The sequence below is a fragment of the Hemiscyllium ocellatum genome, chromosome 16 (genome assembly GCF_020745735.1).
Source record: "Hemiscyllium ocellatum isolate sHemOce1 chromosome 16, sHemOce1.pat.X.cur, whole genome shotgun sequence".
NCBI lineage: Eukaryota > Metazoa > Chordata > Chondrichthyes > Orectolobiformes > Hemiscylliidae > Hemiscyllium > Hemiscyllium ocellatum.
Window position 1 is genome coordinate 44,726,685 of NC_083416.1, and position 16,728 is coordinate 44,743,412.

Consider the following 16,728-nt stretch of genomic DNA (forward strand, 5'->3'; position numbering starts at 1 on the left):
AATCGATGTTTCAGGCATAAGCCCTTCTTCAGGGCAAATATAAAAAGTATATTCGGGTAATGGCTCACACTGCCATATAACTGCTTGGAATCTTTTTTAATGTTATATCATTTGGGCTGAAGAATATAAAACCAATTTTCATTATTATAAATGTCAATTTCTTAAAATGAAAGTAATTTTAATCAAATAATAACCTTCAAGCATGATTTTTCTCATAATATAAAACATTGGGCTGACCATCAATTCAACGGACTTCTCCCAGATGCAAATACACCAAACAGCAGATCCATTTTCACACACCATTTCAGATTCATCCGCAGTTTTATGTGCATTTGTCTTATTCCTGAACTTGCATTATTTGGTCAGATGTAGGAGTAAGGAGTTCATTGTTTTTCATATTATGTATACTAGAGGTTCAAACTCTTCAATGGCATTTTGAGAATTAAAATTCTGGAAGTAAAATGCTGACAAAATGGTCATGAAGCTGTTGCATTGTTGAGAAAATGAGTTCAGTATTACCCAGTCTAACCTTTATACATACACGTATTTGAATCCTTTTCCAATGTGGTTGACTCTTAGCTGTTCTCTGTAGCTACTGAACAAGCAAAAAGCAGCCCATTACCAACTTCTCTGAGCAACTCAGCAAAGGCAATAAATCATAGTCTTGCTGCTGATGCCCATATTCCAAGAGCTACTAAAATGCAAAGCTACAACTCCAAGTAGCCCTGATGTCACTGTCAAAAACACACAATGCTATTCAGCAGGAATAATGTCAATTATCATTGTTGAATATTACACATAGCCATTGTACAGATATAATGTTAAATAGTAAATTTGTCCAGAGCATGCGTCAGATGTTTAGTTGGGAATTCACTACTGAGTGAACTCCTTAAATCTGAAATAAAAAGTTAAGCTTCTCCATAAAGCTTGATAAAAAGGTTAATGGAGCAAACTACAGTATAATAATAGATTCAAAATGAGAATGTACATTTCCAACAGCAAGGAATTACAAAGGAATCGAAGACATGCATGTCAATGAAATGCGGTATCATTTACATGCTCTGAAGATAAAGCCAGTTGCACTCATTCCACAATTCATGAATAAAACTAGGTATGAAACTATTTTTCAGGAGTCTTGTACAAGAGTTACTTAGTGAGTAATTTACCACAACATTGGGCTGTCACAAAGTTCTTTTACACCTCCTCTGGACATTAATTTCAAGTACATCAATAGTTTTATTCAAAAGTGTATCTAACTATTTCATAGCGTTGGGTCCCAATGCCATTAAATATGGCAGGACAAGAGTGCAGGTTTTGTCTGCTCTGCCTGACTACAACCAGGAGCACTTTGTAATTGGCATGGGGCAAATGCAATGAATGGGAAACACGTGGACAAATTTTGCAAATTCCTGTTGGCAGGAGTAAAACTGATCCATTGGCCACAATAATGACACAGCTAAAACCACCTTAGTGACTTCAGGGAGACGGCATGTGTTAGCATTACAACAAAAAGCACATAATCAAGATTTATAAAGTTAGAGAATAGAACAGCACTTTATATTATGATATTTTATTTCCATTTTACCAGATTCTTCTCAATATGCAAAACAAATAATGAGTTTGTGTCAGAGCACATCTCATATTCACAAATGCACATTTATATAATCTTATATTCAAACGTGAAAACGGATGCTAGGATTAATGAAGCAGTGATGATGTATTCTAAACCTGTCTCAATATCAGTTTACCTATTGTGCATACTTTAGGAAACTAGAAAATACAGGTCTGCTTTCTGAACAACTGAGGCTGCCAAAACTTCAGTGCTGATATAACTCACATAAAATAAAGTGAAGCTGCTTACATGTATTAAAAAAAGTTTTGATTTTTTGATGAAGATAATGAATTTGAGAACGAAGGAAATTTGGTAATAAAAGTGCAGCTGAATTTGGAGATCAAGGCTGTCACAATACTATACAGGTCACAGGAATTGTGTGCTCTTGGAAGCAAAATGATCATTTGTACAGGTAGGTTGTACCATTTTAGTTGCTGTTATATTAATTTATATTTTAGTTGGATGCTAGATGATTGCTAGCCATGAGTCGATTCCCGCCTGTTTTACAACCAGGTCCAATTCATTTCACCTGGCAGCATAGACACACAAAAGAAACTGGGTCAAAATTGTGTCACTGGAAAAGGATGATGGGCTTTGAGTTAATGGTGGGAGTTGGCTCATGGACACCAATCTCCGAGAATCCAGCCTAATAAGCACCAATACAAAAGTGGCTTCTGTATAATTTTGAAACCGAATTTCCAGTAGTCTAAACTGTTATTGTCCTCTTCTGGCCATTAGCATTTCTCTGATGTTGTCTTCTGCATCTTTCACACTGCGTTCTAAGTAGGATTTTCGTTGCTGTCAAAAAATAAAAATACACAATTAATTTTTACAATATCCTGATATAACTTTTCCAATGAATGTATTTAAAGAGACCAAAATAATTTGATTTTTAATTCTGATTAACTGAAGCAAACTCATCTACCCACTCATAAGCATACAGGACCAAACCAGATGTCGTTTGATACAGATTTATACTGACTAAAGTACAAATATAACTAGCCCAACTATTAATAGTTCAGCAACCACGAGATATGTCACAAACTTTGTCAAAAGTTACTTTCTAAACAAAAAAAGATAGCATAAAACTTCAATTTATCAGAGCAAAACTAGAATTTTATTAATGGACATTCTGATTGAATAATTTACCTGTGGCATATAATCATGGATAACAGGCAAGCTTTGTGACAGAAAAACATAAACATGTTTTGGGTTTTATTCCAATTTTCCAAAAATGATAGCCAGAATATACAATATTATCAACAGTCTCTTGTGTAATGTTATATTTTTCTATGCAAGGGTACACTTATTGTTTTATCATGGTAATTCATGTAAAATGTCATATGCTATCTAAATACCTATGTTGTTTTTTTTTCAGGCTCCATTAGCTCAATTTTGATTTTATACTGCACACCCAATTCCTGTTTTGTTCATTTAGCAGTTCAGTAATGCTGGAAAGTTCCTAAATTCAATATTCCAGAAATAGATTTATTATGAATCAGACAGTTAGAAACTATCCACCCACAGGGTTCTTCTGAAATTGTACAGATCTGGAAAGCTTCATGGGCACTGGTGCAGTAGCATGGTTGCCCATGTGGCCACATAAGCTGGACTTAGTAAAAATGGCTTTGCTTTATAACGTTTTTGAAAGGTGATAAATTTCTTCTGTTTTCTCTTAATTTCCAAAAACAAAACTTGTACAAGCAAAGACTTGTGGCCTTCAGGAATACTCTGACTTTCTAAGCTTAGCATCCATGGAATGATGTATGTTTAAACTCAATTCCCCCGAGCTCTCATTCCCATGGGCAGTAGCTCAGTTCTCTACTAAAGACAGTATCAAACAATATAAACCAGTGATCCAATTAAACACCATTCCATGAAGATGATGCTAAGTCTTGGCTAAAATGTCCATGAACAAATCCAAGCAGCAGGCTGTGAAGATGGGGGAGGTTCCTAATACCCAACTGTCTGAACCTCTTCCATGGTTACATCATGCTCAGGTGTCTGTTGAAATGGAGCAGGAGGTATCTACCAGCACACTAGAAACCTTTAAAAGACCAGTGGGGTCTGCAGGATTAGGAGTGCATTGTTAGGTTTTCTTTTCTGAGATTCTTACACACTTGATGCAAGTGCAACACACCAATTTCTGTGACAAGCAAAATTTATTAAGCACAGTATAATATAAGCTTTGGAGAAACTCTTAGCACCCTTCGCTATGCTTGCAAAGCTTCCTGAACAAAGGAAACAGTCCTTCCTTTATACAAAATCTTTATATCATAGTCAGTAATGCTCACAAGACAACCCCCAGCCACTCCCTCACAGTCACATGCCACTCAAGACACAATATAGTGACTATATCATCTCCAGAAACAATGTAATGCAAATCATCCCTTTATGGCCAGAACTGGTGTGAATATTTTTTGTAACTATAGAGGAGTCGTCAAATTCAAACTGCAATGTTCTTATTGATTTCTGAATAGGGGATGAAAATGTAAACTGTAGGAGATGACAATGTAAATTGCTCTGAATGGCAAGGAAATGGCCATGTCAATGGCTCTGAATAATAGGAGAGGATAGTGTAATTTCTTACAATCTATCTGCAAGTCAGAGGCATCTCATTCTAGCCTCAGCACATCCAATTTCCTGCAGGTCAGCAGAGCAAGTTAACTCTTGAATACCACGGCACCATCAGCCTGATAGTGATGTTTTGACATAATTTCATCAAATTTCTGTTGCAGTTCTGTTAACCATTTAATTTTGTTGGTTACAGCACCAAATGCACTTGCCCTTGCTTATACAGGTTTCTAGAATTACAGCAGAAATAGAAAGAATTTATAGCCTCACAGATAAGTGGAAGAGTAAAGCCATATTTTACGAAATCCAGTTTATGAGGTCATAAGGAGCAATCGTGCTGCCTCTCCAGTGCCTATGAAGATTATCATGGGAGAAAATAGTTACTGTCACTCCAAAATTTTTAAATAAGTTGTGATGTTGATCTTTTCTTTTATAGCAACACCACATAATGGGATACTGGATCTGAGTAAATTTCTAAAATTCTGGCCTACTTCTGCACCTAATTTGTACATTTGGATATAAACCAAGCAGAAAATTGCAAAGCAAAAAGCCACAGAATTTAGTCCTGTGGGATTTACTCACTTAAAATTCACTCCAGTTATCACACACAAATGCATAACTCTACTTCAGCACTAGGTTTTTATTACACAATTAATGGAACTAAATTAATACAATTAGAGCTCAGCCAACAAAAGATAAACACTGATGTTTGAAATCTGAAACAAACAAACAAACAGAATGCAGGAGAAACTCAGCTGGTCTGTGGAGGGAGAGACAGAGTTCGTGTTGAGTCCAGTGTGACACTTCTTCAGATTGATCACCTGGCACCAATCGAGGCAGCAGAAACAAGAATGGCAAATTAGCCCTGTCAAGCCTTCAATGTGCTCTTTCCTAACATTACGGCTTTGGGATTAAGAATAATCCAAAGGGTTTTTTAAAATACATTAAGGACGTAAGGGTAACTAGGGGGAGAATAGGACCCCTCAAAGATCAGCAAGGCAGCCTAGGAGATGAGGGAGATACTAAACAAGTATTCTGCATCAGTGTTTACTGTGAAAAAGGATATGGAAGATATAGGATGTGGGGAAATAGATGGTGACATATTGAAATTAGGGTGGTGCTGGATGTCCTAAAAGGTATAAAAAAGTGGACAAATCCCTCGGACCTGATCAGGTGTACCCAAGAACTCTGTGGGAACCTAGGGAAGTGATTGTTGGGCCCCTTGCTGAGATATTTGTATCATCAGTAGTCACAGGTGAGGTGCCAGAAGACTGGAGGTTGGCTAATGTGGTGCCACTATGTAAGAAAGGTGGTAAGGAAAACCCAGGGAACTATAGACTGGTGAACCTGACATCAGTGGTGAGCAGGTTGTTGGAGGGAATCCTGAGGGACAACATGTATTTGGAAAGGCAAGGACTGATTAGGATTAGTCAACATGCCTTTGCACGTGGGAAATCATGTCTCAAGAAGGTGATTAAGTCTCACCAAGAGGATTGGTGAGAGCAGAGCGATGGATGTGATCTTCAGTAAGGCGTTCAACAAGGTTCCCCATGGAAGACTGGTTAGCAAGGTTAGATCTCATGGAATACAGGGAGAGCCAACCATTTGGATACAGAACCGGCTTGAAGGTAGAAGACAGAAAGTGGTGGTGATGGGCTGCTTTTCAGACTAGAGGCCTGTGACCAGTGGAGTGCCACAAGGATCAGTGTTGGGTCCACTATTTTTCATCATGTATATAAATGACTGGGGTCTGAGCATAAGAGGTATAGTTAGTAAGTTTGCTGATGACACCAAAATTGGAGGTGTAGTGGACAGTGAAGAACGTTACCCCAGATTACAACAAGATCTTGATCAGCTGGACCAATGGGCTGAGGAGTGGCAGATGGAGTTTAATTTAGATAAATGTGAGGTGCTGTAGTTTGGAAAAGCAAATCTTGGCAGGACGTATACACTTAATGGTAAGGTCCTTGGGAGTGTTGCTAAACAGAGACTTTGAAGTACAGGTTCATAGCTCCTTGAAAGTGGAGTCTCAGGTAGATAGGATAGTGAAGGCAGCATTTGATTAGATTAGATTACTTACAGTGTGGAAACAGGCCCTTCAGCCCAACAAGTCCACACCGACCCGCCGAAGCGCAACCCACCCATACCCCTACATTTACCCCTTACCTAACACTACGGGCAATTTAGCATGGCCAATTCACCTGACCCGCACATCTTTGGACTGTGGGAGGAAACCGGAGCACCCGGAGGAAACCCACGCAGACACAGGGAGAACGTGCAAACTCCACACAGTCAGTCGCCTGAGTCGGGAATTGAACACGGGTCTCAGGCGCTGTGAGACGGCAGTGCTAACCACTGTGCCACCGTGCCGCCCACATTTGGTATACTTTCCTTTATCGGTCAGAGTATTGAGTATTGAAGTGGGAGGTCATGTTGCAGCTGTACATGAAGTTGGTTATGCCAGTTTTGGAATATTGAGTGCAATTTTGGTCTCCTTCCTATCAGAAGGATGTTGTGAAACTTGAAAGGGTTCAGAAAAGATTTACAAGGATGTTGCCAGGGTTGGAGTATTTGAGCTAAAGGGAGAGGTTGAGTAGGCTGGGCTGTTCTACCTGGAGCGTCAGAGATGAAGGGTGACCTTATAGAGATTTATAAAATCAAGAGGGGCATGGATAGCATAATTAGACAAAATCTTTTCCCTGGTTTGCGGGAGTCCAGAACTAGAGGGGCACATGTCTAGGGTGAGTGGGGAAAGATATAAAAAGGACCTTATCACACAGAGGGTCGTGCATATGTGGAATGAGCTGCCAGAGGAAATAGTGGAGGCTGGTACAATTGCAACATTTAAAAGGCATCTGGATGGGTACATGAATAGGAAGGGTTTAGAGGGATATGGGCCGGATGCTGGCAAATGGGACTAGATTAGGTTAGGATACCGGTCAGCGTGGACGGGTTGGACCAAAGGATTGGTTTCGATGCTGTACATCTCCATGACTCTAGTACCAAAATGGCCGATGACATAATTAGGTTGCATGATTGGACTCAAAGTCACAGTCTACCATATTTACAGTTCAAAAACTGACCTCTAGCTCGAACAGCAGATAGGTAATTGATTAAAATACTGCTCAGCACACAATACCCAATTAATAGTCACCTCAAAATCATCACAGATCTGTACCAATCCATCTTTCTTCCTCCCTGGTACAACAGGCATGGCCCAATCAATCACTCACTGACATTTATCGCTTCAAGGACTGCTGTCTTGACCGGTCTCTCTAATTCTGCCTCAAACTTTGGTCTAATTGAGTAGGTACTGATGGTAGCATTGACAGTGCAACATTTTGCCTGACTGTCAAATTGACAAAAGATCTTTTCATGTTTCCCAGATCCCCGTTGAAAACAATGACATATGTTTCTTCGAATTTAGATAGATCAATTACAGAAACATCCTTTTCTCATCCACGAAGTTAAGATCCTGGGGGAACTTGACATGTTTTCATTAAGTCACCTGTGACTCTTCTGAACTCCAAAAGGATACTGATTCAGTCACTCCAAATTTTCCACATAAGACAACCCCTTTATTCTAGGTATTAGGCTAGTGAACCATCATGGAACAGCTTACATAAGTACAATGACCAGTACTGTATACAGTACTCCAGATGCAGTCTCACCAAGACCCTACGTAACTGGAGCATACCTCCTACTTGCGTTCGATTTCCTTTGTATTACAAACATTCTATTAGCTTTCCCAATAGCATGCTATACCTGTGTACTAACCTTCTACAATTCATGCACAAGAACACCCAAATTTCTCTGTATATCAGAACTCTGTAACCTCTCACCATTTAGATAACATGCTTCTTTTTTATTCTTTCTGCCAATATGAACAATTTCACAGTTTCCCACATTGTACTCCATCTGCCAGGTCTTTGCCCACTCACTTAACCTGTCTATATCTCTTTGCAGATTCCTTATATCCTCTTCACAGCTCACTTTCCTACCTACCTTTATGTCATCAACAAATTTAGCGATAGTACTTTCAAGTCCCTTCATCCAAATAATTTATATAAAATTGTAAAGATTGGAGGTCCCAATACTGACCCTCAGGTCATTCTGCAGCCTAAAAAGGACCCGTTTGTTTCTTCTCTCTGCTTCCTGTTTGCCAGCAAATCTATCCATACCAATAATGTTACCACCTTCACCATTCGCTTTTATTTTCTACAAAAATTTTGATGTGGCACCTATCAAATGCCGGGAGAAAATGAGGACTGCAGATGCTGGAGATCAGAGCTGAAAAATGCGTTGCTGGAAAAGCGCCGCAGGTTAGGCAGCATCCAAGGAGCAGGAGAATCGACGAAGGGCTTATGCCTGAAATGTCGATTCTCCTGCTCCTTGGATGCTGCCTGACTTGCTGCACTTTTCCAGCAACACATTTTTCAGCACCTATCAAGTGCCTTCTGGAAATCTAAATACAATATATTCATTGTTTCCCTTTTATCTACAACACAAGTGACTTCCTTAAACTCCAAGAAACTAGTCAAACATGATCTCCTTTTGACAAAACCATGTTGGCTGCCTGATTACTTTGAACTTATCCAAGTATCCTGTTGTAATGTCTTTAATAATAGCTTCTAACATTTTCCCTCTAACGGATGTTAAGCTGAGTGGCCTGTAGTTTCTGCCATCTGTCTGACTCCCATTTTGCATAAAGGAGTTACATTTCCAATAAAAAGGAATCTTACCTGAATCTGATGAGTTTTGGTAAATTAAAATTAAAGCATCACCAAGTTCACTAGCTACTTATTTTGAGACCCTAGAACAAAATCCATTAGAACCCAGGGACTTGTCAATGCTCAGTTCCAACGATTTGATCAGTCCTACTTCCCTAGTAATTGTAATTTTCTTGAGTTCTTCCTACCCTTTCAATTCCTGATCCAGGACACTATTTGTATATTATCTTGTAAAGACTGACCTAAAATATCTGTTCAATTCATCTGCCATTTCTTCATTACTAATTCCCCAGACTCAGTTTCAATAAGACCAACACTTGGTTAACTCTTTTCTTTATTAAATATCTGCAGAAATGTTTCTGATCTATTTTTATATTTTTGTTTTTTTTTCTTATTAATCTTATTTCATTCTTAGCTGGGATTTATATATGTCCAATCTTCGACCATCAGCAATCTTTGCACAGTGATGTCTTTTATTTTGAGTCTGACACTATCCCTGAATTTTATTAGTTAACCAGGGATGATGGGTCTGTACTTTATAAGTTTTCTTACATGTTAGAATATATCTTTTCTGTGCTTTCTTGAATATCCCCTGAAATATTTGTCATTGCATCTTTTAATAACCTATCCCTTAACCTAAATTGCCAGTTTTCTTTTGCTGACTCTGCTTTATGCCTTCATAATTGCCCGTGCTTAAATCCAAAATAGTGGTTCTGGGCCCACACATCTCTGTCAATCTGTCAATAAAATTCAATCCTATTATGGTCACTGCTACCCAGGGGCACTTTCACCATGAGGTCAGTAATTAATTCTAACTTGTTAGTCAAAATCAGGACTCATATAACTCTGCTCTCCAACTGATGTCATAACATGCTTTGTCCAGAAAACATTTAGCAACCTCATCTCGACTATTTTTTCCCGTCTGATTTTTCCAGTGTATATGTGGGTTAAAGTTCCCAATGATAATTGCTGTATCCTTTTGACAAACTCCAATTCTTTTTTTCCTTGATACCCTATCCTACCAAGTGATTACTGTTAGGGGGCCTTTGCAGAATTCACACAAGTGAACTCTTGTCTTTATTATTCCTCATCTCTCCTCAGACTGCTGTCATCTCCTCACTTCCAGAATTAAGGTCATCTCTATTGTGTTATCTTTAATTAACAAAGCTACTCCTCCATCCTTTCCAAGATTCTTAACCTTTCTAAATGTCAATATGTGTCCAATCTCAGGTTATTCTGCATCAACATCTCAATTACGGCCACGAGACTGAATTTATTTAGCACAATTTGTGCTACTAGTTGAACTGTTTTGTTTTGATTTTTTTTCCATTCATTCATGGGATGTTCACATCACTGGTTGGGCTAGTGTTTACTGCCCATTCCTAGTTGCCTTTGACTTTAATTTGTAAATGTTATTACAGTGTATTCATTCACGGTTATGGATTGCCTCCTTAAACTGCAACAGTTCCGGACCTCATTACAGCCTCAGTTCAAACATGATTGAAAAAGCAGAATTCCAGAGGTGAAGTGAGAGTGACAACTTTGCAATAACCAGTCTTGGGTTGAAGAGTGGCAAGTAAATGCACACAACATAAAGGTCAGACAATAACCATCTCCAATAAAACGCAATCTTATCTCCTCCCCTTGACATCAGTGAATCCCCAATCAACATCCTGGCCAGAAACTCAATTGGATTTGCCTCAAAAACAGTGATTACAAGAACAGGTCAAAGGCTAGGTATACTGCATCTAGTAACTTAACCTCCTGACTCCCCAAAGCATCCCCACCATCAACAAGGCACAAGTCAGGAGCATAATCAGGAATACAACAACATTCAAGGAACTTGATACTGGACAAAGCAGCCCACTTGATTGACACCACATCCACAAGCATCCAATCCCTCCACCACCGATGCTCACTAGCAGCGGTGTGTACTATTTACAAGATGCACTGCAGAAATTCACCAAAAGATCCTCAGAGAGCAAGTATGTCATTGTTCTTTTACAGTTCCTGGGTCAAAATCCTGGAATTATCTCCCTAAGGGCATTGTAGGTCAACCTAAGCTAATCACCGCCTTCTCAAGGAAAACTAGGAACAGACAATAAATGCTGGTCAGTCATGCGCATGCTCCTTGTGAATTACAAAAAAAAGTCCATGTGCCATTAGAAATGGAAGGTTGCCAGGAGCAGAAACAAGCATACGTAAGTATGAGGTGTCAACCTATCAATGCTCAACACAGGACTACCTGTATACTAACAGCATAAACTGCTCATGACAAAACAACAATTCCACATCCAATTGATCAGATCTAAGCTCTGCAATCCTAACATATCCAGTCATGAATGCTGGTGGTCAACTAAACACCTCAAATGGGAAGAGAAAGCTCCACACATATCCTCATCCTCATGATTGGAGAGCCATGTACAGCTTGCACACAAAAAACATTTGACACAATCTTTGGCGAGACGTACTGAGTGGATGATTCATTTTAGTCTCTTTCAGAGCAACCTATGATCACAGATGCTAGTCTTCAGTTAATCCAAATCGCTCGACATGATATCAAGAAATGGATGAAGGCATTGGAATACTGAAGCAAATAAAACATCTTCTGACTCAAAGCCTAGCCACCATCTTTAAGGCATAGATCAGGAAGTGTGATGGAACACTCCCCACTTGCCTGGAAATAACACAGCTCCAGCAACACTCAGTAAGCTTGACAACATTCAGAACAAAACAGCCTTCTTTGGTTGGTACCACATCCACAAATATTCACTCTTTCAATCACCCATGCTCAGTAGCAGCAACGTTTACCATTTATAAGATGCAATGTAGAAATTCACTAAAACTCCTAAGGCAGCAATTTCCAAATCCATGACCACTACCATCTAGAAGGACAAGAGAAGCAGGTACATGGAAACGCACCACCTTTAGGTTCTATTGAGCCACTGACCAACTTACTTGGGAAATATAATCACACAGTTCCTACAGTATCGCCAGTTAAATTCCTGGAATTGCTCTCCAAAAGCAGGTACCTACAGCAAATGGACTGCAATGGTTCAAGAAGGCAGCTCACCACAATCTGCTCAAGGATAACTAGGGATGGGCAATGAATGCTGGCTCAGCCATAAAAGGCCATATGTAATGAACTTAAAATAACATTTTCAAATTAGAGATTTTTCCTAACTGGTGTAGATATGCAAACAAAACCTACAGGACGTTAATACGACACAGCAGTCTATATTATTTAACTCTGAAGAATTGCACTCCAAGATTACATCATTCCAACAGTACTGAAACTATTGTGTTATCCAGAGTATTTGATCTTTGCCTTACAGACTTCAATCCTGTACGTAGCTGTCAATTCACACAAGTCTTTTTTAAAATAATGAAAACAATGAGTTATTAACCTCCAATGAATAATCTATTTCTGTATAAATAACTGGTAAAATTATTCTTCTGATCGCTAGTCATAGTTGGATGTTAATTTTATACTTTATACAAGCATAGGTGCTATTATAGGCCAAAAGGAAAGATTATGGATTCGTGAAGTGAATGAACAATAAGGTGTCAGATGGAGGTGAGAATAAATTTCTTTACTCAAAGGGTTGTAAATCATTGGTATTCTCATAAGGTAATGGATGCTCCTTCACTGAGGGCAAGGCTGAGATAGGCAGATTTTTGGTTTCTCGGGGAATCACAATCATGGAAGTGCTGTGGTGCAAGAGGAAAGCATTCAGATGATCCTGTCTGCATCAGCTCTCCAAATGAGCAGCATAAATTAAAGCCATTCTTCTGTAGTTTTTCCATTCCTTTGCATATTATGTAAATTGAAACTATCAAATGTCCTCAAATTCTTCAATTGAACTTGCCTCCAACACATTTAAATCTGCTTTTGTTCTGCAGTCTGTAAAACCTGAAACACAAGACAGTTATGTTCTTGTTCAATTCTAGCAGTGATCCAGATCAGTTGCTTGGTGTAATTGTCCAACTTGTATCAGTAGGGGGCAGACTTATTCCAGATTTATATAATAAAGATAGAAATACAGGTACTGCTGCTACAGTTTTATAAAAGAATGTTTGATACAGAATGGGCATAATTACACCCATAAGTACAACTAGCACACAGAACTCTAAACTACAACAAGAAACAGGATAACTGGTCATTTCTTACAAGATATGTGCTAATCTTATCAAGTACTATTTATTATGTACAACCAGAGCTTGTGAAAAATCATTCCAGGTGATGAGATGGCCAACTCCTATTATTCACTAAATCAACTCTTTATCTTTGTTCCTGGTTTCACGATATTTCCCATGTCTGTTTTCCATCATTGAAACAGCTCTGACAAAGAGACATCTCTAAATCCTCATAACTTTTAAAGGAAATTGGCTCTATTTAGAGCAATTAATTTAGTTAAGTGAAATGATGGCAGAGTTGGGTTGTTTTCATGATGGAAAGCTGCATGGTTGGTGGAATTTAAATTCAATTAACTGGAAAGCTAAGTTCGGTAATGACGAACATGAAACTATTGTTGGATGTTGTAGAAACCCATCTGCTTCACTTATGTCCTTTAGGAAAGGAAATGCATCATCCTCAACTGATCTGACCTATGTATAACTTTGTGGTCAACTCTAAACTACCTTCTGAGATAGTCCCAGTGCATTCAGACTTAACTAGTACCATTAGCGTACCCCAACAAAATTTAAAATCCAAGGAAATCCTTTCAGTTCCACGGTTTAGTTTTTACTATTAAAATGCCAGTTGAATATGGTTCATTAAATGTACACAAAGTACAACTAAAACAAAATAAAGTTCTAAAAAATTGCTTGGAATTGGTCTTTTCTTTCAAGCTCTTAGCAGCCTCAACAAATTTAAATTTTAGCTTATTGCTGCATACTTATCAAATACTTTCTGGTAAATGAAAATATAAAATGCTAACAAAGCTGGATATGCAAAATAATATTTTATTTGCAATAATTATTTTGAGATATATTTCAATCAGAGCTATTTCAGTGAGTTTTTGAATTGGCCAACTATTCTGAAATATTCCGCAAACAGTAGCACAAAATCAGAATTACAATTTGATTTAAGTGGGGAAAAAAACATCGTATTCCAACGGTATTAATCAGTTAAAAAGAAAACTATCATTTAAAATTTTTTCATGACTCTTTAAAGAGGTATGTTCATTACTGTGACTTTTAATCATTTCAAACAATGAAGACTCAACACTCATCAGGCAGATGAAAGTTCTACCACTAAACTTTTCTTGCATCAAAGGAACATCAAAGAACTAACCGTGGTCAAAATGCAAGCAGCTGCATACAACTGGAAATTGTCAACCTAGTCATTGAAGTATAAATTTTCAGCTTATTCTCATGCATCCAATTCTGACTTAACATCCCCACCCAAATATTTTACTGATGCAACTTAAGTGACTAGTGACAACTCAGGAACTGAGGTGTCAGCCCAACCTACAACCATGTATGGAATTTGTTTCCTGTTGAAGACTCATACATGCTTTTCTGATGACTTGTGACCAATTGATGAGTAAAACCTAGATAGATGGTGAGATCTGTTGGCATTTTGTCCACAATAATTGGTCAATATTGATACCAGATCAATACAATATACTTATGTTCATCTGATTAAAATCTATCTCCAGTTTATATCTGCTGTTCATATTGTTAAATTTATGCTGTCAAATTGTCTACCCAACAGGGATGATTCACCATGCATATCAACTATATGGTAATCATTGCAAATCAAAAGCGCAAAATTTAAAGAATGCATTTTGCCACCAAGTTAATACTTCATGAATGATTTGCAAGTCAAACTTAGACTTCAGCAAGTTCACATTTGTGCAATTTATATTAGAAAATGAAACTGGACTTGAAATTCAGTACATCCAGGAATATTACATATTCAGATTTTAACAAATGCACCAAGAAGAAAAAAATAGCAGTTCTACACTTTTGAATATGATGGTTCCTCTTTGTATCGTGATTTCATTCTGCAATTACTCCAGGACACAATAGGTTTAACGTGACCTTCCAGACTTTGATTTAGTTTATTAATACTGGCACTGCCACAGCAGTGTTCCTTGCAACATGAATTTCAGTTAGAAAAATATTTTATTCATTACATAATGGTTGAGTAATAATTTAGTCATGGCATGATTAAAGCTTTCAATCCTAGGTGGTAGTTACAATTAGCAGGAAATGATTTATCAACCAAGAGAGACTGAGCAAATTAAAAATTTCTGGTTTACCTGCACAAGTTTATCTAATTTTCAAATGTCTTGTATATGTGAATAAAAGCCTAAATTTACAGTACAACATACAAACTGATATCAAATATTAAGAATTCTACTACAGAATACAATCCTGTTGATGCCACTAATCTGAAATAAAAACAGAAAATGCTGGAGCAGCTCAGCATGGCAGAAAGAAACAATGTTCATATTCCAGGCTGATTATCTTTCAGTCTAATTTCAATTAACTCTGTTCAGAGAACAGGAGCAGATGTAGGCCTTTTCAGCCTGCACTGCCATTCGATAGGATCATGGCTGTTTATCCAACCCTATCCTGTTCCCACTTTCTCCCATATCCTTTGACCCCTTTAGCCCCAAGAACTATATCTAACTCTCTCTTGAAAACATTCAATGTTTTTGGTCTCAATTGCTTTCTGTGGCAGAGATAACCACAGGATCACTACTCAAAGTAAATAAATTTTTCCCAACTCAGTCCCAGAGGGCCTACTCCTTCCACTGTGACCCCTATTTCTGGATTCATCAGTGATCAGGTACACCCTTCCCACATTTAACCTATTTAGTCCTGTTAGAATTGTATAGGTTTCAATGAAATCCTCCCTCAGTCTTCTAAACTCCAGTGAATACAGAGCTAACCAATACAATCAGTTTTCATATCAGTATTGTGGGCGGCACGGTGGCACAGTGGTTAGCACTGCTGCCTCACAGCATCTGAGACCCGGGTTCAATTCCCGACTCAGGCGACTGACTGTGTGGAGTTTGCACGTTCTCCCCGTGTCTGCGTGGGTTTCCTCCGGGTGCTCCGGTTTCCTCCCACAGTCCAAAGATGTGCGGGTCAGGTGAATTGGCCATGTGTTAGGTAAGGGGTAAATGTAGGGGTATGGGTGGGTTTCGCTTCGGCGGGTCGGTGTGGACTTGTTGGCCCGAAGGGCCTGTTTCCACATTGTAAGTAATCTAATCTAATCTACTGCCATTCAGAAATTAGTCTGATTAGCCTTCATTGCACTCTCCTCATAGCTAGAACAGCCTTCCTAAGACAAGACAATCAAAACTGCACAAATACTTCAGATATGGGCTTACCAATGTCTTGTATAACTGCAGCAAGACATCCTTGCTCCTGAACTCAAGTCCTCTCACTTTGAAAGCCAATGTATCATTTGCTGGCTACTTCACTGCCTGCTGCACCTGCATGCTTACTTTCAGAGACTGGTGGACAAAGACACCCATGTCTCATAGCAATCTATCATCATTCTGCTTTTCTGTTTTTGCTACCACAATACATCGGCCAGGCATTTGCCCATTCAATCAACTTGCCCAAATCACACTGAAGCATCTCTGCATCCTCCTCACAGCTCACCCACCCACCCAGATTTGTGTCATTGCAAACGTGGAGATATTACCCTCATTTAACCATTAATATAGTGTAAATAACTGGACTCCAAGCACAGAAACCTGCATTATCCAACTTGTCACTTGGCTGCTACTGAGAAAACGATGGCTTATTCCAACTCTTTGCTTCCTGTCTGTTGAACAGTTCCCTATC

At 38.6% G+C, this 16,728-nt stretch overlaps 1 protein-coding gene across 1 annotated transcript in view; it reads right to left on the bottom strand.

Moving 5' to 3' along the window:
* Nucleotides 1-767: 767 nt before the first annotated feature.
* pfdn1 (prefoldin subunit 1) overlaps nucleotides 768-16,728 on the bottom strand; it is a 93,335-nt gene continuing 77,374 nt past the window's right edge. The window contains exon 4 of the mRNA XM_060836794.1: nucleotides 768-2,410. Within this exon, the coding sequence (XP_060692777.1) occupies nucleotides 2,327-2,410 (84 nt within the window). The 3' untranslated portion in view covers nucleotides 768-2,326. The remainder of the gene's footprint in view (nucleotides 2,411-16,728) is intronic.